The 25,434-nt window shown below is 42.8% G+C and overlaps 1 protein-coding gene across 1 annotated transcript in view; it reads right to left on the reverse strand.

The window, feature by feature from the left end:
• Positions 1–5,619: 5,619 nt before the first annotated feature.
• The window catches only part of macroh2a1 (macroH2A.1 histone), a 32,101-nt gene continuing 12,286 nt past the window's right edge, over positions 5,620–25,434 (reverse strand). The window contains exons 3-9 of the mRNA XM_084386798.1: positions 21,689–21,795; positions 21,267–21,458; positions 19,956–20,036; positions 14,777–14,867; positions 10,818–10,907; positions 10,273–10,447; positions 5,620–8,920 (exon numbers count right to left, since the gene is read on the reverse strand). Coding sequence (XP_084242924.1) covers positions 8,755–8,920; positions 10,273–10,447; positions 10,818–10,907; positions 14,777–14,867; positions 19,956–20,036; positions 21,267–21,458; positions 21,689–21,795 — 902 coding nt within the window. The 3' untranslated portion in view covers positions 5,620–8,754. The remainder of the gene's footprint in view (positions 8,921–10,272; positions 10,448–10,817; positions 10,908–14,776; positions 14,868–19,955; positions 20,037–21,266; positions 21,459–21,688; positions 21,796–25,434) is intronic.

Genomic DNA, 25,434 nt, shown 5'->3' on the forward strand with positions numbered 1-25,434 from the left:
TTCAGACTTTTTCTTCTCGCAACTGTGAGTTTACTTTACTTCTCAGAATTCTTATAGTCACTTCCAGAGCATATATGATGTTTTAATATGTTGTCATATAATAACTACATAACAATTTTCTTTTAAAAATGCATTGATTGCGAATGTTTTAGAGTCGAATGTTAATGTTAAGGTTGATGTTATACGTTTTATTCCCTTGATGCTACTACCTAAAACAGGACGTCAGAAACATCTAATGATTGTTAAAGGGGGAAATGACTGAACAGAACAGACTCATTCTGAAAGGCTCGGTTTGCTGGTAAGACAGAGAAGAACGCCTGTAACTGTGTAGCCCAAAACATTTCAATAGTCCAAATCATCATTTCTTTCATAAAACAGCTCCTGTCTAAAATCTGCTCTGAATTACCAAAAAACAAACAGACAAGCAAAAACAAAAGCCACACAAAACCAGAAGCCAGAGAGAAACACTGGCTCCTTCCACTGTACTGTAGACCATGTGGATTATTATATTAAACACAATGTAATCCCCCTCTGTCTCAAGCTTTGACATGGCATTAGCTAGATTAGCTTTGACTGATGAAATGCACAGGACACATCATTACAGACTCGCTCACTCAATAAGAGAAAACATCTTTTAATAGCCCGGAAAGAAAACATACATGCAAAACCATTATATAGAAGAATCAGACACTGATATGCAGCACTGACATGCACAGAAACACAATCATCTTAGATCAGATATCAAAAGCATGATACACACAAAAATTAAAATGTTGGCATTTGATTGAATGTAACATTACATTTCCATTTATGGATTGAATAGAAACTTGTCAACAAAGCAATTTGTCAATGAGCCAACGGAATCCATAACATATGCATATCCCTCTAAAAGATCAAATTATATGCTTTTTTAAGTTGCATTCTTCCTCCAACAAACCGACAGCTTTAGGAGATTCTCTAATCTGCAAAACCAATGGGACTTGAACTCCACCGCTCGGTCCTAATAATACAAACTTCATGACTAATCTCAGGAATGATCAGTGAAAATCAACTATCTATTCTTCTGTGTAGCAAGAACGACTCCTACATGAAAAAAACAACCCAGGCTCATTGGAAATACGTTACTCTGCCTACATTTTTGCAAAACCTGAAATACGTACCTCCAGGTACACTTCCCTGCACTTTTTGGGTGAAACGTCCACTAGAGGCGCTAAGTGGTATCAATTTTTCTCCGTTCCAGATGCGTGTTTATTAAAAGGTTATAAAAGTGAAAATATCAGTAAATTATGTTCAGACTTCTCAGTATACACTGATTTTAATATAAATTCGGAATTATTTCCACGCTAAGCGCCTCTAGTGGACGTTTCACCCAAAAAGTGCAGGGAAGCGTACCCGGAGGTACGTATTTCAGGTTTTGCAAAAATGTAGGCAGAGTAACGTATTTCCAATGAGCCTGGGTTGGGAAAAAAGCAAAACCATAAGCCAGGTATAGTTCAGGAGAAGAAGTGATCTGAAACATGTGATCTTAAACTGGACGGATCTCCACTAGACTCTGCTTGGACAAGATACTGTCAGAACATGGAAATGCCATCCATTGCTCTTTCTTCTACACAAGACGAATGACGTTTAAGTTGGTCACATCTGCATTACGCCATCGCAGTGTTTGGAGAAGCTGCATCAGGGATCAGACGCCATTGTGACAGTAATCCGTGGAAGCCGAAGACAACCTGAGAACTGCAGCGTGGTCTCGGGTTTCAGATTGATTCTGCTGGATATCGCTGGGATTATAGGCGGTAGCCGCTCAGTCTAGACAGCGTTTCAGTAGTGTTAGACACAGACAATGATTAGACAGGCTCACTGACTGTGAAAGAAGTTTGAAGGCTGGAAAAGTGTGCATTACTGTTGTTTCATTTCCCCTTATGTTCCTGTACAGTGAAAGCGAAGTACTTTTTTTAAGGAAGTTTAGTCCTTTAAACATCCTTTTAACATAGTTCATGTTTAGCAGTCAGAGTGTATATGAGCCATTATAAATAGGCATTCATCACCATAGACTTTCAGACTATATACATTGCTCGGTTGCTTTTGACTCCATCCCTCAGATGACGATCTACAAGCTCATATTCTCCTAAGCTTTTAATTTCCCTCCATTGTTCCTGTGCGCTCTGAACACCCATGGCTCTGTTTCTGCATACCTCGTTCAAGATGAAGGCAGATTCCCAGTGCTTTAGCAATAGCTGAAGATCAGATAAGATGAACCTGTAAATCTTACATTTTAACAACAGAAAAACCTATTCAGCAATAGCCTCAAAATACATGAAAGAGGACCTGTTATAATTTTCTCCATCTTCATCTGTGTTTAGTGTGTAATGTTGCTGTTTGATCATGAAGAAGCTCCAGTTCTTCTCTATATCAGAGTCAGTGTTTCTGAACTCCTGAAACGCCTCCAGTGTAGTCTTGAGTTTCTTCCGGGAACGAACACCTCACAATATTCCTCATTTAAATAATTCATATGCAGAATAAAGGGGCGGGGCCTGGTTGAGTTAGTTAGTAGTGTGTTGACCAATCGCTCGACCAATCACAACACACTGCTCCAGCCGACCAATCAGAGCACAGTGTGCTTTCAGAAGGAGGGGCTTCATAGAGACAGGAAGTAAACAGAGCGTTACTGACAGACTGGGAAGAGAGGAGCCGCAACAATGGAGAATATGGGGAAAATAATCAACATTCAAGCAGGAAAACCTGTTCTAGTAGAGTCTGAAAACAACATCAAGACTAGCAGAGCCAAAGGGCATAATATGGCTTCTTTCAGGCCTGGGTATACTTTGTTTTCCACTTTCTGCTCAAAGCCTTGTAAAGTAGACTCCATTGGATTAATGTGTTTAGTGGATGTAAACTAGCTAGTGGAATCTTTCTATTTATCTGATCGAGCACAAGTGTGCACCGGCTGCAGACTGAGCTGATGACGACAGGTACATCATGTGCACTATAGTTTGCACAGACAAAACCACAACTCTTTGGTCTTCTTCCACACTCGAAGTTGGGGGACACATTTGCTCATTTCCAACTCACTTTGGAAACACATCCTTTGAATATTATGCCATTACTGTTATTAATTTGGTTAAAATTCCCATGCTTTTGTCCTCCAGATCAGCTGGGCTGGACATGTTTTCCTTTTTCCCTGGAGGATGGCACTCCACTGGGAGTCCTTAGACTCGGGTAAACCCACTGTCCAAAAGACCAAGCCTCGATTCTAGAGCAGTTGATAAAACTACAGACTAAACTCTTCTTTCAGATGTACAGTAGTTCAGTGGCTCCAGTCTTTCCTCATAGGCAAGTTTCGGATAGATGAGGGCTCAGCTAAACACTGGGGTGCCTCAAGGTTCAGTGCTTGGTCCTCTTCTCTTCTCCATTTACACTATCATTAAGGCATCATAAGGCTTCTCATACTATACTGCTATGCAGATGACACACAGCTCTGCGGTTTCAACCTGATGGTCCCACTGTCTCAGCTCGTATCTCTGCCTTTCAGACATCTTGGCCATCTTTAGCTCAATCATTCGTAGACAGACTTTTTGTAAACCCAGCCAACTCATCAGTCGAACAGAACATGAGTTCAGAACAGAAACCAGGACAGCGTTGTGTTGGTGGGCAGTTGTTTTTCATCAACAGCCGGTTTTCAGGTTGAAAATAGCTCTGTTTTGTTCTTCTTTTGTCTTGCACACTAAATCAAATCATCAAATAATGTGACTAAATTAAGTGTTCTACTAATAATTTCAGTTCTAATTATGGGTTGAGAATGTCACTATTTCCTGAGACAGACCAATAGATATGTTGTTCTTTTGTTTACATCCCACAACGCTTGCTTTAGGTGTTTCTATTTAAACACCAGCCCCGAAAAACTGTTCAGCATAAACACATGCTGCCACTTGTTATGTTGAATTTATTCTCAGCGTTATAAGCAATCTTTCCTCCCTGATGTCACTGCGTTATTCTATACACCATAAGATGATCTTCATTATCTTATTCCAGCGGTGTGGCCAATGATGAGCCTGATTTCCGGCACCAGTTCCAGCCCGGAGGAAGCAAAAGAAAGCATTCCTGCGAAACGCATGAGCTCAGAGGAGTCTGCTGCAAACACACACACACACACACACACACACACACACACACACACACACACACACGGGTGGAGTCACACTAATGGATGAGCGCCTTGTTAGAGACAGAGCTTTTGACGTAGCAAATCCTGAAAGGTCCCCAGGCAAATGTACATACAGCCCTTTTGTTTGTCTAGCTGTGTGTGTATGTGTGTGTGTGTGTGTGTGTGGGTGTGTCTGCTTGTATGTTTGACAGGACTGACGGGATAATGATAAGGGGGTCTGGTCCCATGAGTGTGTGTGAGGTTGATCTCGAGGTGTTGGGCCTCTTAATGAAGGACACCGCCAGTCACACAATTACATTCGACACAATGCTGTGGACTCTCCGGATTAGCCGAGGTCATCCTGATCCCGCAAATCCCTCGGCAGACGGGCGGCATCATGTGTGGCAAAGGCAAAGTGTCAAAGCTCGAAACCACAGAGAAGCAGCGCTCATCTCATTATGACAGCTCATAAGAGTGATGGAATCTACTTTCACAGAATCTAGCTTTCAATCACCTGGTTTCTTTTCATCCTAAAAATAGTCCACATGACTTAAACGCCCTTGGCTTTGTGTGAGGAACAGGCCTAAATGAGATGTTTTCCATGGCAAATCTTCCCTCTGCTGCAGTACTCAAATGTAAATCTGCGTGTTGAGACTTGCCGTGTGAAGATGCATCGCTTCCCCTGTTCTCTGAACAGTCAGTCGTGCTGTTTAACCATTTGCAGATAACCAGGAAAAGCTGACGGGCCTGGCTTTATATGTGACCTTTTGATCTGGCCTAGAGATTAACCCTGGACTGACAGACAGGCTCACCTCCAGACCCTCACAGCCCAATAAAAGCCCAGGACCAGCCACTGACTGCTCAAGATCCTGCGGCAGGGTAAAGGTCCACCGCATTCTGTCCGGATGAAGCGCCACAGACGTGAAATATCACCATCACGCCACCATTCTGCCGGCGGAAATGTGTGTAATTGAGAGCCTGTTTTTTATGGCTTGCTTTTGATGCAAAATTCAGTTCCCATTGTATGGAAGCGTATTGCATTCACTTGAGGAAAAATAATCTACTCTGTTTTTATGAATTAACGAGTTATTATCTCAGAATTACGAGATAATTTTTCATGAAAAAAAGTTTTTGCTGTTTTTCTGAATTAATGACTTAATTATCTCATAATTCTGAGATAACGCAATAATTCAGAAAAACAGAGCAAAAACTTTTATTCATTAAAAATTATCTCGTAATTCTGAGATATTTAACTCGTTAATTCAGAAAAACAGAACAAAATATTTTTTTATGAAAAATGATCTCATAATTCTGATAATTAACTCAATCATTCAGAAAAACAGAGCAAATACATTTTATTCATGAAAAATTATCTCGTAATTCTGAGATAATTAACTCGTTAATTCAGAAAAACAGAGTAGATTATTTTTCCTCAAGTGAATGCAATACGCTTCCGTACCATTGCATTCATTATACTAGTGTTTTACACGACACATGAGCGAAATGGTATGATTTCTGTGATCTCTTGCAGTACAGCACAAAGGTTTGTGGAGAAATAAGCCTTACAACAAAAACCAAAAACATTGCATGACAATTAATGGGGTCCAAAGACATGGGAAAAGGAAGACCATGACCACAACTGTGAAAATGTAATAAAATGTCAAGCTCCTGTGAAATCAAAATGGACAATTCTAATTTTTTATGGAATATTGCAGTGTTTATTGTAAATGATTTATGGGTGCACATCATTACTGCTTTAATAATCTTGAATCAGAATCAGTTCCTCTTGCAGCATCTCTTCTCTTCTCTGATGACGAGGGCGGGGCTATAACCTGTCACTCACATGAGATCAGCCAATAGCAAACCACGACCATCCAATCAATTCCCCACAGACACAATCAAGCCCCGCCCACATGTTTTTGCTCCAGAAGCGTTTCACTTGGAAATACGGCACAATAGGGAAGAGAAGACAATTGCTAGCCCTGGACGAAAATTAACCATGATTTTACTCCGATTAAAACCAAAATAACATGGTTCTTGTAGTTATTCCATGGTAACCACAAACTTACCATGGTTTTGCTTCAAAAAGCATAGTTTAACCATGTTTTTCTTTTTTTGTGGTTATAGAAATGGCAGTCAAAATGCCAAAAATCATGGTTTTACCACAATAAAACCATGGTTAATTTTCGTAAGGGAGTGGCCGCTAGTATGGAAAATGTAATAAATTTGGTGGTGTGCATCATCAAATTGTCCCAGATGTCTACCAAGTTGTGTGATGTTTGGACGCTGCACTCACAACATACAGGCCAACAAGTTATACATGCAGAAAATATATATATTGGCTCATATCTACCAATTAAACCACAACTCTTTTGATAACTTCTCTATGCATGCTACACAAACATGGTGTACAGCACATGCAAAATGGAAGATTAATTATATGCAGTTGAAATAAGACAAATTGCGTTACGTCTAGATTCAGGCATATACTCAGAGAAAATAGGTCCGATCGTAGCCTGAAATTTAAGCAAAAGCGGCCAATTATTGCAATTTGTACATAGGTCCAGCACAGCCCTATATGGCTTCATATACACTGGAGGAGGGTCAGGATCAGAGCAGAGTGTTTGTATAGAGACCATGTGTGTATGGGATCCCACAGGAGCCAAAAGCCCAAGCTCCCACCAGCTTAGTGAGAGAACCACAGGATCAAATCTGCTGGACACATTTGGACTCGGCGTAGAGAGCGAAGGTGTGAGGAGAGATGTGTGTCTCCTGGGCTTCAGCTGAACAGAACGAGCCCTAATAGGGATCTGTGTTATTATTCAACCCCAGGAACCAGACAATCGGGGTCACCAGGATAAGCATATATTGGTTTATCAGTAAGGTTCTGTTCTACAACTGGTATTTTATAAACTGGGAACTTATAAACATGCACATTTTCCCCCAAAAATTCTCGAGTGGCCAAAGATCGAGAGTTATTAGGCATCCTACCTAACGTTCATGAGTACGGCCTCAGATTTAAACCTTATACAAGTGAATATAGAAAGAAGTGCGTTCATAACACGAGGATTTCTCCTGTTTGTATTCGATTACTCACTAAGTCACATTTGAGCAGCTCTAAGTATATTGCGTCGACATTCTTCACGAGTACGAGTGATCCACAACCAGATTCACCACTGAGACCGTGTGCATCCACTCCAAATGACAGATATATTACGCTCCTTTCATGTGCACTCGCATGATCTTTCAGGACTGGATATTTTCCCTCCCTGATCCCGCAGTTGTTTGTTTTAATTTCACGTAGCCCTCTTCCCCCGCCGGGCTTACTTTGTACATGCGAGGAATAAAGCATCATCTGCCGGAGCTCTGGGAAAGAGCAGTGCCTACAGATGCTTTGAGTTTACTGAGATTTCCCAGCGAGGAGTAGAGGAGAGAGCTGCCCGTATTTCCTGAGGATTAGTCCTCAGATGGTGCCCTTCGAGGAGGTCTGCGGATCCGCTGGGAAACTGACCCGGCACTGACTGCCAATGACCCCGGGATAAGAGCTCGCCGGAGAGCCAGAGCGCTGCTGGACACCACCACGCATGAGAACTCACTCGGATAACACCAGGTATAAGGAAATAAACAAACCTTCATCACTTCCTTTGTCTGTATTATGAATGTAAGATGCTCTGAATACAACGCTGGACAAAGGGCTCCCTCTGCTGGCAGCAGGCGCACATTACACAAGCCGTGCAGTCAGTCATCAATGCTCATATATACAGTAGTCAACATTTGTGACCCTGTCACAAAACCAGTCACATGAGTCAATTTTTGGAAATTGAGATGTATACATCATCTGAAAGCTGAATAAATAAGCTTTCCATTGATGTATGGTTTGTAAGGATAGGACAATATTTGGCAATTATTTGTAAATCTGGAATCAGAAGATGCAAAAAAATCTAAACATTGAGAAAATCTCCTTTAAAGTTGTGCATTTATGTTCACGATTGTGCAGCATTCACTCACAAAAATAGATGTGTTATATATTTACGGTAGGAAATTTACAAAGTATCTCCATGGAACATGATCTTAATATCCTAATGAGTTTTGGCATAAAAGAAAAATCAATAATTTTGACCCGTACACTGTATTGTTGGCTATTGCCACAGATATACCCGTACGACATGTGACTGGTTTCGTGATGCAGGGTCACACATGAAGTGGATCAAAAAAGTTAATCAAAGTTGTCCTAAGACAAGAACGGATATTGTTCAAAATACATGTATAACTTTGATGAAAGGTTTTGATCCACTTCACATGTTGAATAGTGTAATTCAATTATTCAGTTTTTATATATTAATTCAGTTCATAAATAGTTCATTGTTTCAATAATTTCATATACACTTTATGCATATTAACATGTGTGATACACATGATACAACAAGAGGCAAAATGAAGCTGTGTGTCAGTGCAACAAACCCTCTGTTAAAAATGAAGAATAAATCCAAGACTTCCAAACACCTGGAATGCAACAACCGTACGGTTATGATAAAGTACCAAAACATATTTTATCACCACCACCCAAATGAATTATCCCTCTATAGAATTTTTAATCAACAGAAATTTCTACTTCAATTGGTGTCTAGTTTGGCCATTTCCTGCACGTAGACGCCGATGCTCTCGCTGTCGAACAGCACGAAGAACACGGTCTTGATGGAGGAGGACATGGTGGTGACGAAGTAGCTGGAGATGGCCTTCAGGATGAGCTGAGCCGCCGTCTGCTTCGGGAACCCGTTCCTACACAGAAACACACCAGTGACGGAACGCCATTCAGGAAACCACACGCTTCAATTCGGCAAAAATAAACAGCATTTAGCAATTAGTAATGAATGCTATCTCAAATGGATCAGAAAACAAATCAGTCTCTTCGAGAACTGAAAATGATCTTTATCTTTTCTCTGAACAAATATCTCTCTATAAAACACTTTGAAATACCTATTATTACTGTTGATATAAAAGATACAAGATATATTTATATTTATCATATGCACAGTAAAACCACACAAAGAAATTCTTATTTTGCAAGTCTCCCTTACACAAAAGTATACTATATAAATACAAACAGTGAAAAAAGTATAAATGTGCACTGTGCGACAATCAAGTTATTTCAGGTTTGCACAGTGGGCTCATTTTCTTACACAATTACAGTCTTAAAGACACAATAAGATCTTTTGTATTGTGACATACATCCGAGAAAAGGTGATTATGACACACAGGGTTTGGTTCAGTCGCGGATCAGGGATGGAGGCGGATCTGAACGTGAGCTTGGATTGGACTGAAGGAAAGGGGCGGAGCTTAAGCACACTGTGTGATTGGAGGAGACCAGCATACATCATCAGTGTCATCAGAAGATCCAGTTATGACATTCTGATTAAACATTACCAGATCAAATGAAGAAAAACACGCATGGATTGGATTTCAGGCTGACTTTAACCCGTTTAATCCCAAATGTTTCCCAGACATGAAAATATCCAGATGAGGTGTCATTAGTTGGCCCTCGAAATAATCAATAATTATTTTTTACATTTTTTATAGAAAATTGTGCTTAAAATTCTTACATAGCCTATATCCCCCCAGTTATTTAACACATTATTAAACTCTTTCGTGTCATTTTAGGGTTACTATTAAACATAAAAACCTTTATACAACACTTATAGGAATACTGAGATAAAAGACAAAAATATTTTCCCACCGGTCACTTTTGTTGCCATCAACATCTTCACTCATTCTATGACCACACTCAACAAAACTGAATAATTGTGAATTCATATATTAATATTAGACACCTTAAAGATAATGTGTACCATCTTTGTCATGTCTTTATGTTAACATACTTTACTAATCTTTTGTGTTGGAGCTTTGATGCAGCGTCATCTACTGAATTAAACTGCTCTGGTCATGTGACCATGTGAAACAACACAAATTTAATTGAGACCCTTTATTCTCTCCATATTTGCTGGAAATGCACTAAAACAGCAGTCAATACAATTTTTAGAGCTTAATAAATTAACTCTATTGTGACCGGTGGTATTAAGGGTTAATTGAAGATTGGTGCAGATTTCGGTGTGTGTTCAGGGCTGAAGCTGTACCTGCCGCTGCCGATAGAAGGGAAGGCCACAGACTTCAGCTTCTTCTCATCAGCGAGAGCCAGGCAGTTCTTCACAGTCTTATCCAGCATCTCCTCACACTTATCCGAGCCCCAGCCGGGACTGTTACAGTGGATGACAAACTTTGCAGGAAGACCGAATCCCGAGGTCACGGCCGCTGAGGAGAGATCATCAGATCATCAGATCATACACTGCAATCTATACACAGTTACATCGTTTGAGTGCTCTGAATAAAAGAGGGAATTCATCAAAACGTAGCTCTTTATAGCTATAACAACTCAGATTTACTCAACCAGAAATTCATCAAACGTATCCTTCCTTCCAGATGATTTCAGATGGTGGAAACTGAGCATGAATTTGTTTATAACTTCAGAAAGTTCATGGTTCAGTGTGAGTTATGGTTCATCTACAGCATCTGTGGCATATATGGATGACCTTGTAATTTATCCATTAACCTATTTATTTGTTTTGTTTTTGGGAATATCTTCTACATGTGAGCCTGTGTTGTTCAGTGTAAACTGCAGTACCTCCTGCCACCTCCAGAGGGCCGTTCTTCTTGCGCAGCTCCAGAACCGCCTCTCCAAACTCCTTTCCCCCGATCTTCTCCAGAGCATTCCCTGCAGGAGACACGCCACTGTGAGTCTCTGACCGGCACTCGTTTAACTCTGACCGGCACTCGTTTAAAGAGACGGCGTGAGTCTCTGACCGGCACTCGGGCACTCGTTTAAAGCGACGGCGTGAGTCTCCGACCGGCACTCGGGCACTCGTTTAAAGAGACGGCGTGAGTCTCTGACCGGCACTCGTTTAAAGCGACGGCGTGAGTCTCTGACCGGCACTCGGGCACTCGTTTAAAGAGACGGTGTGAGTCTCTGATCGGCACTCGTTTAAAGCGACGGCGTGAGTCTCTGACCGGCACTCGGGCACTCGTTTAAAGAGACGGCGTGAGTCTCTGACCGGCACTCGTTTAAAGAGACGCCGTGAGTCTCTGACCGGCACTCGTTTAAAGCGACGGCGTGAGTCTCCGACCGGCACTCGGGCACTCGTTTAAAGAGACGGTGTGAGTCTCTGATCGGCACTCGTTTAAAGCGACGGCGTGAGTCTCTGATCGGCACTCGTTTAAAGCGACGGCGTGAGTCTCTGACCGGCACTCGTTTAAAGAGACGGCGTGAGTCTCTGACCGGCACTCGGGCACTCGTTTAAAGCGACGGTGTGAGTCTCTGATCGGCACTCGTTTAAAGCGACGGCGTGAGTCTCTGACCGGCACTCGGGCACTCGTTTAAAGCGACGGTGTGAGTCTCTGATCGGCACTCGTTTAAAGCGACGGCGTGAGTCTCTGACCGGCACTCGTTTAAAGAGACGGCGTGAGTCTCCGACCGGCACTCGGGCACTCGTTTAAAGCGACGGTGTGAGTCTCTGATCGGCACTCGTTTAAAGCGACGGCGTGAGTCTCTGACCGGCACTCGGGCACTCGTTTAAAGCGACGGTGTGAGTCTCTGATCGGCACTCGTTTAAAGCGACGGCGTGAGTCTCTGACCGGCACTCATTTAAAGAGACGGCGTGAGTCTCTGACCGGCACTCGTTTAAAGCGACGGCGTGAGTCTCCGACCGGCACTCGGGCACTCGTTTAAAGAGACGGTGTGAGTCTCTGACCGGCACTCATTTAAAGAGACGCCGTGAGTCTCTGACCGGCACTCGTTTAAAGCGACGGCGTGAGTCTCTGACCGGCACTCGGGCACTCATTTAAAGAGACGGTGTGAGTCTCTGACCGGCACTCGTTTAAAGAGACGCCGTGAGTCTCTGACCGGCACTCGTTTAAAGCGACGGCGTGAGTCTCCGACCGGCACTCAGGCACTCGTTTAAAGAGACGGTGTGAGTCTCTGACCGGCACTCGTTTAAAGAGACGCCGTGAGTCTCTGACCGGCACTCATTTAAAGAGACGGCGTGAGTCTCTGACCGGCACTCGGGCACTCGTTTAAAGAGACGGTGTGAGTCTCTGATCGGCACTCGTTTAAAGCGACGGCGTGAGTCTCTGACCGGCACTCGGGCACTCGTTTAAAGAGACGGTGTGAGTCTCTGACCGGCACTCGTTTAAAGAGACGCCGTGAGTCTCTGACCGGCACTCGTTTAAAGCGACGGCGTGAGTCTCTGACCGGCACTCATTTAAAGAGACGGCGTGAGTTTCTGACCGGCACTCATTTAAAGAGACGGCGTGAGTCTCTGACCGGCACTCGGGCACTCGTTTAAAGAGACGGTGTGAGTCTCTGATCGGCACTCGTTTAAAGCGACGGCGTGAGTCTCTGACCGGCACTCGGGCACTCGTTTAAAGAGACGGTGTGAGTCTCTGACCGGCACTCATTTAAAGAGACGGCGTGAGTTTCTGACCGGCACTCGTTTAAAGCGACGGCGTGAGTCTCTGACCGGCACTCATTTAAAGCGACGGCGTGAGTCTCTGACCGGCACTCATTTAAAGAGACGGCGTGAGTTTCTGACCGGCACTCATTTAAAGAGACGGCGTGAGTCTCTGACCGGCACTCATTTAAAGGGACGGCGTGAGTTTCTGACCGGCACTCGTTTAAAGAGACGGCGTGAGTCTCTGACCGGCACTCGGGCACTCGTTTAAAGCGACGGCGTGAGTCTCTGACCGGCACTCATTTAAAGAGACGGCGTGAGTTTCTGACCGGCACTCGTTTAAAGCGACGGCGTGAGTCTCTGACCGGCACTCATTTAAAGAGACGGTGTGAGTCTCTGATCGGCACTCGTTTAAAGCGACGGCGTGAGTATCTGACCGGCACTCGGGCACTCGTTTAAAGAGACGGTGTGAGTCTCTGACCGGCACTCATTTAAAGAGACGGTGTGAGTCTCTGATCGGCACTCGTTTAAAGCGACGGCGTGAGTCTCTGACCGGCACTCGGGCACTCGTTTAAAGAGACGGTGTGAGTTTCTGACCGGCACTCGTTTAAAGCGACGGCGTGAGTCTCTGACCGGCACTCGTTTAAAGCGACGGCGTGAGTCTCTGACCGGCACTCATTTAAAGAGACGGCGTGAGTTTCTGACCGGCACTCGTTTAAAGCGACGGCGTGAGTCTCTGACCGGCACTCGTTTAAAGCGACGGCGTGAGTCTCTGACCGGCACTCGTTTAAAGCGACGGCGTGAGTCTCTGACCGGCACTCATTTAAAGAGACGGTGTGAGTCTCTGACCGGCACTCGTTTAAAGAGACGGTAAAGCGACGGCGTGAGTCTCTGACCGGCACTCGTTTAAAGCGAAGGTGTGAGTCTTCGACCGGCACTCGTTTAAAGAGACGGTAAAGTGACGGTGTGAGTCTCCGACCGGCACTCGTTTAAAGCTGGCTTCACTTGAGACCATTTTCAGTCCCCAACCCTAACCCTAATGTTAAGGACATTTAATTTAATATTCAACAATATTATTGATCTGCCTGCACTGACAGATTATATGAGAACTGAACTGAGCTGGACGATGACGTCACGATTTACTCCAGAGCGGCTATATATATATATATAAATGAACTAAATTAATAACTTTTTTACAACAAAATGAACCATCACTGAACTTACTTAAGCTGGACTGTGACACTATTTTCTTCTAGAAACACACTTTGTTGCATTATTGACCTGTTATCTCTGTAAAGCTGCTTTGAAACACTCTCTGTTGTCAAAAGCGCTATACAAATAAATGTGACTTGACTTGTGAATGTTTTCAAAACCAATGATATTTGCCAGACCTGCTGTGACGCGCCTCGAGGAGCTTTATTTGAGTTTTTGTGTGAGTAAATGATGACAGAACGGTGAACATGCTTCTTCTTCTGATCCCTTACCCAGCAAACGTTCTCTCAACGTTATGAACAAACGTTCTTCCAGTAACGTTAATAGAACATTCGTTCAGAGCCATCTGGTGTCTAATAATGTTCTCAAAACATCAGCACAAAAATATTATTTTCTTCTTGAACATTTTAGTTGGACTAAATTAAAAACATTAAAAATATTTTTAAAAACTAGATGTTTTGAATGTTCAGAAAACATTCAGAAATAACGTTTTCAATAAAACATGACTATTAATATTATAAAGTTGGGTTACAAATGAAACTCAATGTTTGATTGGGCACAAGAATCAGTGAAGACATGGGAAAAAAAGTATATGAAAAACGAGAATTCAAAGTTTAGACACAAAAAGCAAGTTGAGAGAACTCACAATATTAACATGAAATAATTGCCACAGCAATCCAAATAGAAAGTAAAGCATTACCCAAATGTACTCAACCACAGCCATGAAACACCAGCACTAGGTCCATTAACTCAGGCCAGATCCAAGCATGAACACAGTGTGCCGTTTTAGACACCTTCTGCATTCATTGTCACTGAGCAAATATTGTTCTAAGAAAGTGCTTTTGTTATTAGTATGTGTGTGCGGTCAGTGTCAGAGCTGTGGTTTCGACTGTGGATCTGCTATGGGAGACAACGGCTCCTTTACCTACTTCACCACCCATGTAGAAGGTGGAGTTGGTCGGGTGAACAACGGCTTCACTTTCGATGGAGGCAATGTCAGCTTGCACAACTTGCAGCTAAAACAACAGGCAAACAAATATAGTGAGAGACAAATGCTGTGGACAATGTGGTGAAACCATGACGAGGAGACAAAAACTGCTAGGAATATAGAAGAGAAAAGTAAAAAGAGGAGACACTGCCATCTATTGAGAAGCTGGATGGAGGCGAGCACCACACACACACACACACACACGCACACACACACACAGGACTGATGGAAAGGCTGACCGAATCCTGACACGTGGCTCGATCTGCAGCGTTTGAATGAACATGAGCCTCCATGGCAGCTTGACTAACAGCTCACCTAAGTCATCTTTAAGGTCAGAGGTCAGCATTGGTCGGGTTGAAGGCAGCCAGGTTAGTGATCTGACAGTGAATGAGATTGAGCTGTAGAGAGATCATGCAGCAGGGTTGAAGAGTAAAGCAGAAGTTAACAACAGCCGGCCGTACTCTACACACTGAGCTCAGGAAAACTAAACCCCAGTGCAGATCGCAGGAGAGAGGCATGGAAGAAAACACTGGAAGGATGAGGACACGGGTTTCTCCAGAGCTCCAGGGCTTTCTTTTAGCTGATTCGACTTTGTTTCATAAATGACAAATTTTGCAACATTGACACTGAATTGATCTGAATAATAACTCTATTATCTTCAGTAGAGCTGCTGTAGAGCTGAACTGAACTTGTTTCAGACTTGATGAACTTTACACTTTCATTGACCTGAACTGAATTATGACTACAGTTTTTTAGAACTGCTTTATGGAAGAATTTGTCTCGTATTTGATGAAGTTTGCATAATTGATTCTGTTATTTTCCTGTTTATCACTGTGAAAGCTGCTTTGAAATAATCTGTACTGTATAAGGCACTGTAGAAATAAAGTGGACTGGACTTGAATGTGTTTTGCTGAACCAAAAGAAGGAAAACTAAGAGGGGTTTTCCTGTTAATTCGAAGGTTTACAAATCTGCCTAAATTAAAGTTCCCAAAACATGTCTAAATACTTTCATTTGTGTGATTTCTTTCTTAGAAAAGTCACCTCAGAAAGATGAGATACCAAGAAAACCTCAACTAGTTCTTCTCATCTGTTTAAAACAACAGCCGTTGACCAATTAGCTGTACAGTTTATAAATCACAAGACATGACAAATACACAATACAAAACTAAACCTCCAAGGTTGGTTAAATGCCTGAAAAAGGAAGCATGATTTTAGCTTACATTTAAAATCAATAGTTGTTGGTGTAAAAACATCCACACTTTTAGATCCTCTAGACAGGCCAACAGAGATTTGACTGCATTTCCCTGATTCTTTTTCAATAGTAAATAAATCTGGGTATCATCAGCATAACAATGAAAGGATATCCCATGCTTCTCCTAAAGTACACTACCTCTAGGAAGCATACACAAGGAAAACAGTACAGGAGCCAATATAGATCCCTGGGGAACGCCACAGTCAAAATGGGCTGAATCAACGCAGATCAGAACTCGCAAACAGCTAAATTTAGAAACCAGTTTAAAGCACTTCCATCGATGCCTGAAAACTGCTGAAGGCATTTTTGGAAGGAGTCCTGTTGTCAGATCAGCTTGAGTGAGTCTGACCTCTTGATTCCACACGCAGTCGGAGCGAGGCGACCAGGATTTGGAGCAGATTCACAGTTGTCTGGCTTCCAACGATCCCGCCTCCTGGAGCTAGCAGCTCACCTGGGCAGACTACGCCCACAATACACTCCCTGTGTTAGCAATGCTACGTCCCCTTTCCAGTGTTCTGTTGGTTACCAGCCATCTCTTTTTACTGCACAGGAACGTGATGCCTGTTCCCACTGCCCTGGCCTTCATCCAGTGGTGCAGATGCACATGGGAAAGAGCAAGCGAGGCTCATCCTAGGCTAGACCAGCTGTGCGCAAGTTACAGCTTAGCCTAGTTTCGACATAAATAAGCATTAAGTTTCAACTTACGCACTACTTAATATTTTTGCACTGCAAAATGGCAATGATTCGCCTGTGTCTATTAAAGCTTTGACAAAATCACAACGGAACATTCAGATCTACGTTGGCGCTGCCGCTGACCAAAGAAAGCAGTTATCACGTATAGATATGAAACAGCCTTTCAACCACACAGTATCGTTGTTTCTGTGAAACAAATATTGGTACTATACGGTTATCCGGACCACACCTGACCACAACCGCTCTTGGTTGGTCGTAACCCCAGTGACGGGTAGGTTTAGGGGCGGGGTTGGGGTAGGTCATCACATGTGGTCCGGATAACCGTATAGTACCCAAATATTCTTATTATCACAGTGCTGCGATAAAAGTTTATAGTTCAGATATAATCACTGATGTCTACAGAAGTGATTCAAATAGAGAAAATCACCTTTTGAAAGTAATTTGGCGCTTTAAATAACGATTGTATCAATTACATAGTTACACCAGTAGGTGGCGACACGTGACTGCTAAAAATGTACTTGTCATTGAATCAATCATGCAAATGAAAAAATTTCTTTTAAAAAATAATTCAGATTAAACATTTTAAATAGACTGCAGCATTTTGTAAATAATTATAGCATTTGTAAATTATATAATGTTGCTTAGTTGTCTGTTCAGAATCCTGGGAGAATTGTAATCTCTGTTTGAAAAAATTGTGATTATCAATTTATACAGAATCGTGCAGCTCTAGAATCAGTATCTATTTATTGATGCATTTTAATTTCTGAATGATATTTAAACATAAAAATACCTATTGTGTTAAGTACTGTCGTATTTTGATGGAAACCTATTTTTTACCGTTAGTAATGTTAGGCAAAAGAAGTTAGAATGAAGGATAAACTGAAATTTATGCACTTTAACACTTTTGCTCACGTATATGAAGGCTTCTATTGGATCATTGAAGGTAGATTACTTTATGGAGAGTTTATGACCCTCTAGCTGCGTTCTGCCCCTTAAGAACAAATGGTGCACCCGAATAGAGTTAGTTACAAACTAGCTAGTAGTGACTACACCTCTAGTGTGGACTTTACGTTCCAGTTTAAGAAAGATATTATAATTGGCTGGTGCGGTCCTTCCCTGCCTCTTACGGTACCGGTGCACAAGCTGCCACCCAGGTTCTGTGGACTCTTCCTTAATCAAGGACTTCCACTGGCGCCCCCTACCTCGCTGGGATCCTTCCCGACTGTGGCCTCATCATTCCCTCTTTTCTTTCTTTTTCTAGATTTCTCTTTCGCCTGCCTGACATTCTCCTGTCGCAATACAAATAGCAATGGGAGAAGATTTTGTAAATGTACACTTTCTCGACAGGGTAGCTGGTGAAGGAAGAGATCACTAGAACCGGGAGAGAGAGATCACTCCGGAACAATGTGTCGAATCCATGGAGAGAGCCAGCTGAAACCGTTCCTGATGATGATTCAACCGTCGCCACTGTCTGCTCCTCTCCAATTCAGGCTTCAGTAATTATCAAGGTTCGAAACAGTATGACAATGAAACTTCAAAATTCTGTGTTTACTGCTAGATGGCGTTATCTGGAGAACACATGAATGAAAGTCTGATGGTTTTAACTGATCTTGGGTCAGTTTCATAATGTAGGTGTAACGTGAATGCTGTGTTTAGTTGTTTTTGGTTCTCCCCTGTGACCTAGCTTTGCTACTGTGTCTAATTAGTCATTATGTTCACCTGTTCTGTCAATCATCTGGTTAGTTCCCCTGATTATTTAAACCCTGTGTTCTCCGTCTGTTCCTCGTCAATGTTTGTGTTGATGTCAGTGCTGTTTCTCCTGAATATCTCCTGCATGTTCTCATTAAAGGTTATTCTGTGTATTCATCGTCTTCGTGAGCTTTGATACCACGTTATGTGACAGTAGGTTTTTTTTTCATTCAATTTATGAAAATTAATGCTAAAGCTTGTAGATTTAATCGATTACACTTTCATGAAAAAATGTGAAATTGGTTTGAGTTTCGACTAGCATGTGCCACCAGCGCGGTGTGTAGAGCGCTTTGAAACAGTGAATCCTTTTAATAAGCAATTGGTGCAACTGATTCAGAGCTTCATTTCTCCTATCACTAGTAGACATAGACAGGCGCTACATAATATTAGTTAATATTATTATTATTGGGTCAGAAAGCAGAGAGGGGCTCTTCACATTGTGAGGGTCATTTGAGAGGGTGTGGTTACAGGGTTGTATGACAATTGTAATTTTGTACAATTACAGTCAGTTAATAGAACTGGACAGTAATGTGTGCACTATTTATTGAAAGTGCCATTTGTCACCCCCTACTTTCCTGTCTCCCTGCACTACACTGTCCTTTAAATATAAAGGCAAATAGTCCACCTCCCTAAACAGGGTCTGATAACAGCAACATCTACTCATTAACATTTAAAATCACTTCACTGTGATAATGTGAAAAGAATATTTAAATTGCGAGTATAAGACTTTATATATATGATGGCAGTATATGATAGACACATAACAGGTGTAACTGAAATAAAATAGGATCCCGTTACAGTATGAGGATTATGTTTCTATGATAACGTCTAACGAGGCCTGAGCAGCTCTGGAGTAAAAATGCATGTGAAATAGGCAGGAATCAGCATCTCATATAGTGTGTGTAAAATGCAGCGTATTCATGCATTCATGCGAACCAATCTGTAGCCTGTAGGGGTGTGAATCGATTCAAGAGTCAGAATTTATTTAATTAATTATTATTTTGATTCTGTGTGTTGTTTTTTTTTATGTATATGAATGCATTTTAAATTGTTATTTTAATGCATACGTCAAAACAAATGACTCATTTCAATTCACATATCAAGATCGATGTATGCGAGGAAACAAGAGAATCATTGCACCCCTAATAGCTAGAGATGTTTCAGCAAGATGGATTTGGGTTTTAGCAGCTAGACTCAGCAGAACAACAGGAGGAGAAAAGCAAATAATGTAGAGGAAACGAACATCTGAACAGTTCCTATAGCAGTCAGACACTGTCCTGTGGAGTTCAGCTCTAACCCCAGTTAAACACTCCTGAACCAGCTAATCAAGGCTAACTAGGCAAACTAGAAGCTGGAGCTGAACTCTGAGTCTGGACAGCACTGTACTACAGTAACAGAAGGGTTTAATAAAGGCTGTTGTACCTTCTGTCCGAGGAATAAACTTTTGGAAGAGAGGACGGTGAATCCATCAGCCGGTCCGCCGTCCGCATCAGCCGCCCGTCTCTGTCACAACAACAGCAAACTGTTGCTAGATTTACAACATCAGACTGAACTGCCGTAAAGGATTAGGTCACTGCAGAATTAACATTTCCTGAAAATTTACCCTCGGATATTTTTTAAAACAAATAAAAATGTATATACTTTTTAACTACAAATGCTCGTCTTGGAAAGGTCATGTGTGACTTAGGTGGAAGTACTGACCCAGTGTTTACAAACCGAACGTGTAAAGAATAAGGAGCTGTTTACATGACACCTTTCTCAACTAGAAATGTAAAACGTTTTGGGCACCTGAATGCAAACTTTTAAAAACGGGTTTCAAAGTGCAAGTTTTTAAAAATGGTCTCCGTGTAAACAACAGAAACACGAATCTCTGAAGATGATGCCATCATGCTCATGCTTATTGCATGTTCAGTCTATAGCGTTTCATCGTCATCTAATGGCCTGGCAGCAAAGTACAGGGTTTTCAGTCGTTTTCACGAATACGTGTGAATGGGGATCGTTTTCGACACTGGTGTCGTCTGTACGCGGAAAACTCAAAGGAAAAACGTCTTTGTTTTAAGCATATCGTTGTCATGTAAACGCACCCGTAGTCAAACGGCATTTAAAAGCTAGTTAGTTGGAGAAAATGAGATGGAGTTTTTCGCTCTACTCTTCCTTTTTGAACCAGAACACGTGTGACCTTTTAAATGGCGGATGGTTTGTCTAGATAAGACTCTTATTCCTCGAGACTTTGAAGCTGCACTGAAACTCACATTTGGACCTTCAACCTGTTGGACCCCATTGAAGTCACTATATGGAGAAACATCCTGGAGTGTTTTCCTCAAAAACTTTCATTTCTTTTCAACTAAAGAAAGAAAGACATGAACATCTTGGATGACGTGGAGGAGAGTAAATCATCAGGACATTTTTATTCTGGAGTGAACTACTCCTTTAAAGCAGCCAATAATAAGATAACTGGAGAGTCGTCTGACGTCTTTGATACTGAATGGCTTCGCTAATGCTGACTGTAAGGATATTACACCAGGTACACGAGTTAATGATGAAAGTGCACATCGGGTTATAATGCTCATCATTTGATCATCATCGGCTGGCATCATCGGCTGGCATCGAGCCTAGTTGACAGATAAAGAAGGCACGTCTGCATGGACATGAATGACAGTGCTGATTTCGCCTGCTTAAACTAGTTAGTGGGTGGTTAGTGAATAAAAGGATTGGCCAGTGTTCAGTGAGTACCTTTACTCGCGTGGACTTTTTGGTGGCCGGTTTCTTGACAACTGCTTTTTTGGCGGTCTTGGTCTTGTTCTCAGTTGGCGGAGGAGTGATGACGGCCTCCAGCTTTCCTTTGGAGCCCCTCTTCTTGGAAAGCAGCTCTGGGTGGATGTTGGGTAAGACTCCGCCGGCAGCGACGGTCACACCCTTCAGCAGCTGCACAGACACATCCAAAAACACATCCCAGGGATCAACACTGAGGACTTTATTCCACTGGCCCGTCGGGAAAGTGGTCAAAATAGTACTTACCTTGCCAGTGCCAATAATTAAATAAATGAGTTATTGTTTTCTCAGTTCACATTATATTACATGCATTATATGTCTGATATGACCATGCAAGTGCCACTGGTGACCAAAAGAAGCCGTCTAGAATAGATGTGATGTACCTGATGAAGCTCCTCGTCGTTGGCGATGGCCAGTAAGATGTGTCTGGGCGTCACACGGCCCTTCTTGTTGTCTCTGGCTGCATTTCCCGCCAGCTCCAGGATTTCAGCTGAAAGAACGACGCAGAAAGAGCTTCACTGTGGGAAATACTCTGGAATTGTATTTCCCACAATGCACTTTGATCCACAAGACCCAGAATGTTCTGTACAAGCCCGTGTTTGAAATAATAATTGCTCGCGTGAAGCCAGCGGGAAGTATGGCAGCTACTATGTGTTAATTTATATTTCCTGTCGCTGTTCAGGCTCTTTTACTGTATATGACAGTGTAAACAGATCAATACCCCTTTTATTTAAAGGCTTAATTCACGTCCCGTAGACCGGTCCATTACATTACGATCGCGAGCAGTATCAATAATATCAGAAATGTGATGTGCAGTCAAATGTCCCGGTGTGTGTCTGCGGTTTAAAGGAACACTTCACCATTTTTTCATATTAAACTATGTTATTCCCTTAACTAAGACGAGTTGATACATACCTCTCTCGTCTCAGTGCGTGCACTCAATCGCTCTGACTTCGACTCGGCGCAGTAATATCATCACTCCTGAAAAATCCTCTCCCCTGATATTACTGCGCCGAGTCGAAGTGCTCCCAAGTGCTATTCCACCATACATTATAGTTATCCTTTTTACCCGCTTAGAAAAGCGGCACGTTTTATTTTGTGTCACCATACTTGGTCGTGTAACTACTCGTGTAACTGTACTTAAATAGGGAAAACGTGGAGGTGTTTGGTCGCTTCTAACTTCATCTCTGTTTGGAACCTAATGAATGAACTGGGCTAAGCTAAGTGCTATCAAAGCGATTGAGTGCACGCACTGAGACGAGAGAGGTATGTATCAACTCGTCTTAGTTAAGGGAATAACATAGTTTAATATGAAAAAACGGTGGAGTGTTCCTTTAAACGAGAGTTCTCACCGATACACCTGCTGTGCTTCGTGGAGTTTTGGCGTTTTATACACTCAATATTGTTTCTTATTCAGATGTGGTGAACCTAAAACATCTTCCCGCACCCCTGTGTAAAGCAATAATTTTCTATATCACAAAAACATTCTGGAAATGCTAAAAACATCATCTCCCACTGTCACAAAAATATGATCTAAAAACATTTTCTTTAAAGGGATACTCCACTTTTTTCGGAAATAAGCTCATTTTACATCTCCCCCAGAGTTAAACAGTTGAGTTTTACCGTTTTAGAATCCATTCAGCCGAACTCCGGGTCTGACGGTACCACTTTTAGCATAGCTTAGCACAGATCATTGATTCTGATGAGTCCAGTAGCATTTCTTTCAAAATGACCAAAGAGTTTCAATATTTTTCCTATTTAAAACTTGACTCTTCTGTAGTTAAACCGTGTACTAAGATCGACGGAAAATGAAAAGTTGCGATTTTCTAAGCCTATATGGCTAGGAACTACTCTCATTCCAGCGTAATAATCAAGGAACTGTGCGGCCGTACCATGGGTGCAGCAGGCGTAATGATATGACGCAGCGCCTGAAAATAGTCCCCAGCTCGGTAACTTCTTCCAACGTGACCGGGACTAAGTTTGTCTAACCTATTAGACCTATTTTCAGGCGCTGCGTCATATCATTACGCCTGCTGCACCCATGGTACGGCCGCACAGTTCCTTGATTATTACGCCGGAATGAGAGTAGTTCCTAGCCATATAGGCTTAGAAAATCGCAACTTTACATTTTCCATCGATCTTAGTACACGGTTTAACTACAGAAGAGTCAAGTTTTAAATAGGAAAAATATTGAAACTCTTTGGTTATTTTGAAAGAAATGCTACTGGACTCATCAGAATCAATGATCTGTGCTAAGCTATGCTAAAAGTGGTACCGTCAGACCCGGAGTTCGGCTGAATGGATTCTAAAACGGTAAAACTCAACTGTTTAACTCTGGGGGAGATGTAAAATGAGCATATTTCCGAAAAAAGTGGAGTATCCCTTTAAAGGGGACCTATTATGCCCCTTTTTACAAGATGTAATATGTCTCAGTGTCACCAGAATATGTGTGTTAAGTTTTAGCTTAAAATACCTCACATGCCACAATGCCATTATAATGTAAATGCCAATTTTTGAGTGGAAGGAAAAACACGCTGTTTTTGTACATGTATCTTTAAATGCAAATGAGTTATTGCTTAGCCCCCTTTCCAGAAGAGGGCAGAGCTTGAGCGAGCTCTTTACGCATTATAGTCCTTCACGTCTATTGTGATCTCAAAATTCCGGCCAGTTAATAATACCTAGAATATCAAAATCGCACGACTCCTGGCGGTAGATCCTTTTCCTATTTAGCACCTAAACTCTGGAATAATCTTCCTAACATATTCCGGGAAGCAGACACACTCTGTCAGTTTAAATCTAGATTAAAAACACATCTCTTTAACCTGGCATACACATAGAACATTATACATTCCTATCAAATCAGTTAAATGATTATTAGTCTGCATAGATTAGGTCAGCCGGAACCGGGAACACTTCCTATAACACCTGATGTACTCGTTACATCATAAGAAGAATGGCATCTACACTAATGTTAGTCTTTCTTGTTCATTCCGAGGTTTACTATAATCAGCTGGAACCGGGCCGTATCCAGATCAGATGGTGGACCTGCGCCTAGACACGACCACACCGCATGATGTGGTCAGCCGGATTTGGGCCGTATCCAGATCAGATGGTGGACCTGCGCCTAGACACGACCACACCGCATGATGTAGTCAGCCGGATTCGGGCCGTATCCAGATCAGATGGTGGACCTGCGCCTAGACACGACCACACCGCATGATGTGGTCAGCCGGATTCGGGCCGTATCCAGATCAGATGGTGGACCTGGGCCTAGACACGACCACAGCACTTGATGTAGTCAGCCGGATTCGGGCCGTATCCAGATCAGATGGTGGACCTGCGCCTAGACACGACCACACCGCATGATGTAGTCAGCCGGATTCGGGCCGTATCCAGATCAGATGGTGGACCTGCGCCTAGACACGACCACACCGCATGATGTAGTCAGCCGGATTCGGGCCGTATCCAGATCAGATGGTGGACCTGCGCCTAGACACGACCACACCGCATGATGTGGTCAGCCGGATTCGGGCCGTATCCAGATCAGATGGTGGACCTGCGCCTAGACACGACCACACCGCATGATGTAGTCAGCCGGATTCGGGCCGTATCCAGATCAGATGGTGGACCTGCGCCTAGACACGACCACAGCGCATGATGTAGTCAGCCGGATTCGGGCCGTATCCAGATCAGATGGTGGACCTGCGCCTAGACACGACCACACCGCATGATGTGGTCAGCCGGATTCGGGCCGTATCCAGATCAGATGGTGGACCTGGGCCTAGACACGACCACAGCGCATGATGTGGTCAGCCGGATTCGGGCCGTATCCAGATCAGATGGTGGACCTGCGCCTAGACACGACCACACCGCATGATGTAGTCAGCCGGATTCGGGCCGTATCCAGATCAGATGGTGGACCTGCGCCTAGACACGACCACAGCGCATGATGTAGTCAGCCGGATTCGGGCCGTATCCAGATCAGATGGTGGACCTGCGCCTAGACACGACCACAGCGCATGATGTAGTCAGCCGGATTCGGGCCGTATCCAGATCAGATGGTGGACCTGCGCCTAGACACGACCACACCGCATGATGTGGTCAGCCGGATTCGGGCCGTATCCAGATC

The sequence above is a fragment of the Rutilus rutilus genome (genome assembly GCF_951802725.1).
Source record: "Rutilus rutilus genome assembly, chromosome: 18".
Classification (NCBI taxonomy): domain Eukaryota; kingdom Metazoa; phylum Chordata; class Actinopteri; order Cypriniformes; family Leuciscidae; genus Rutilus; species Rutilus rutilus.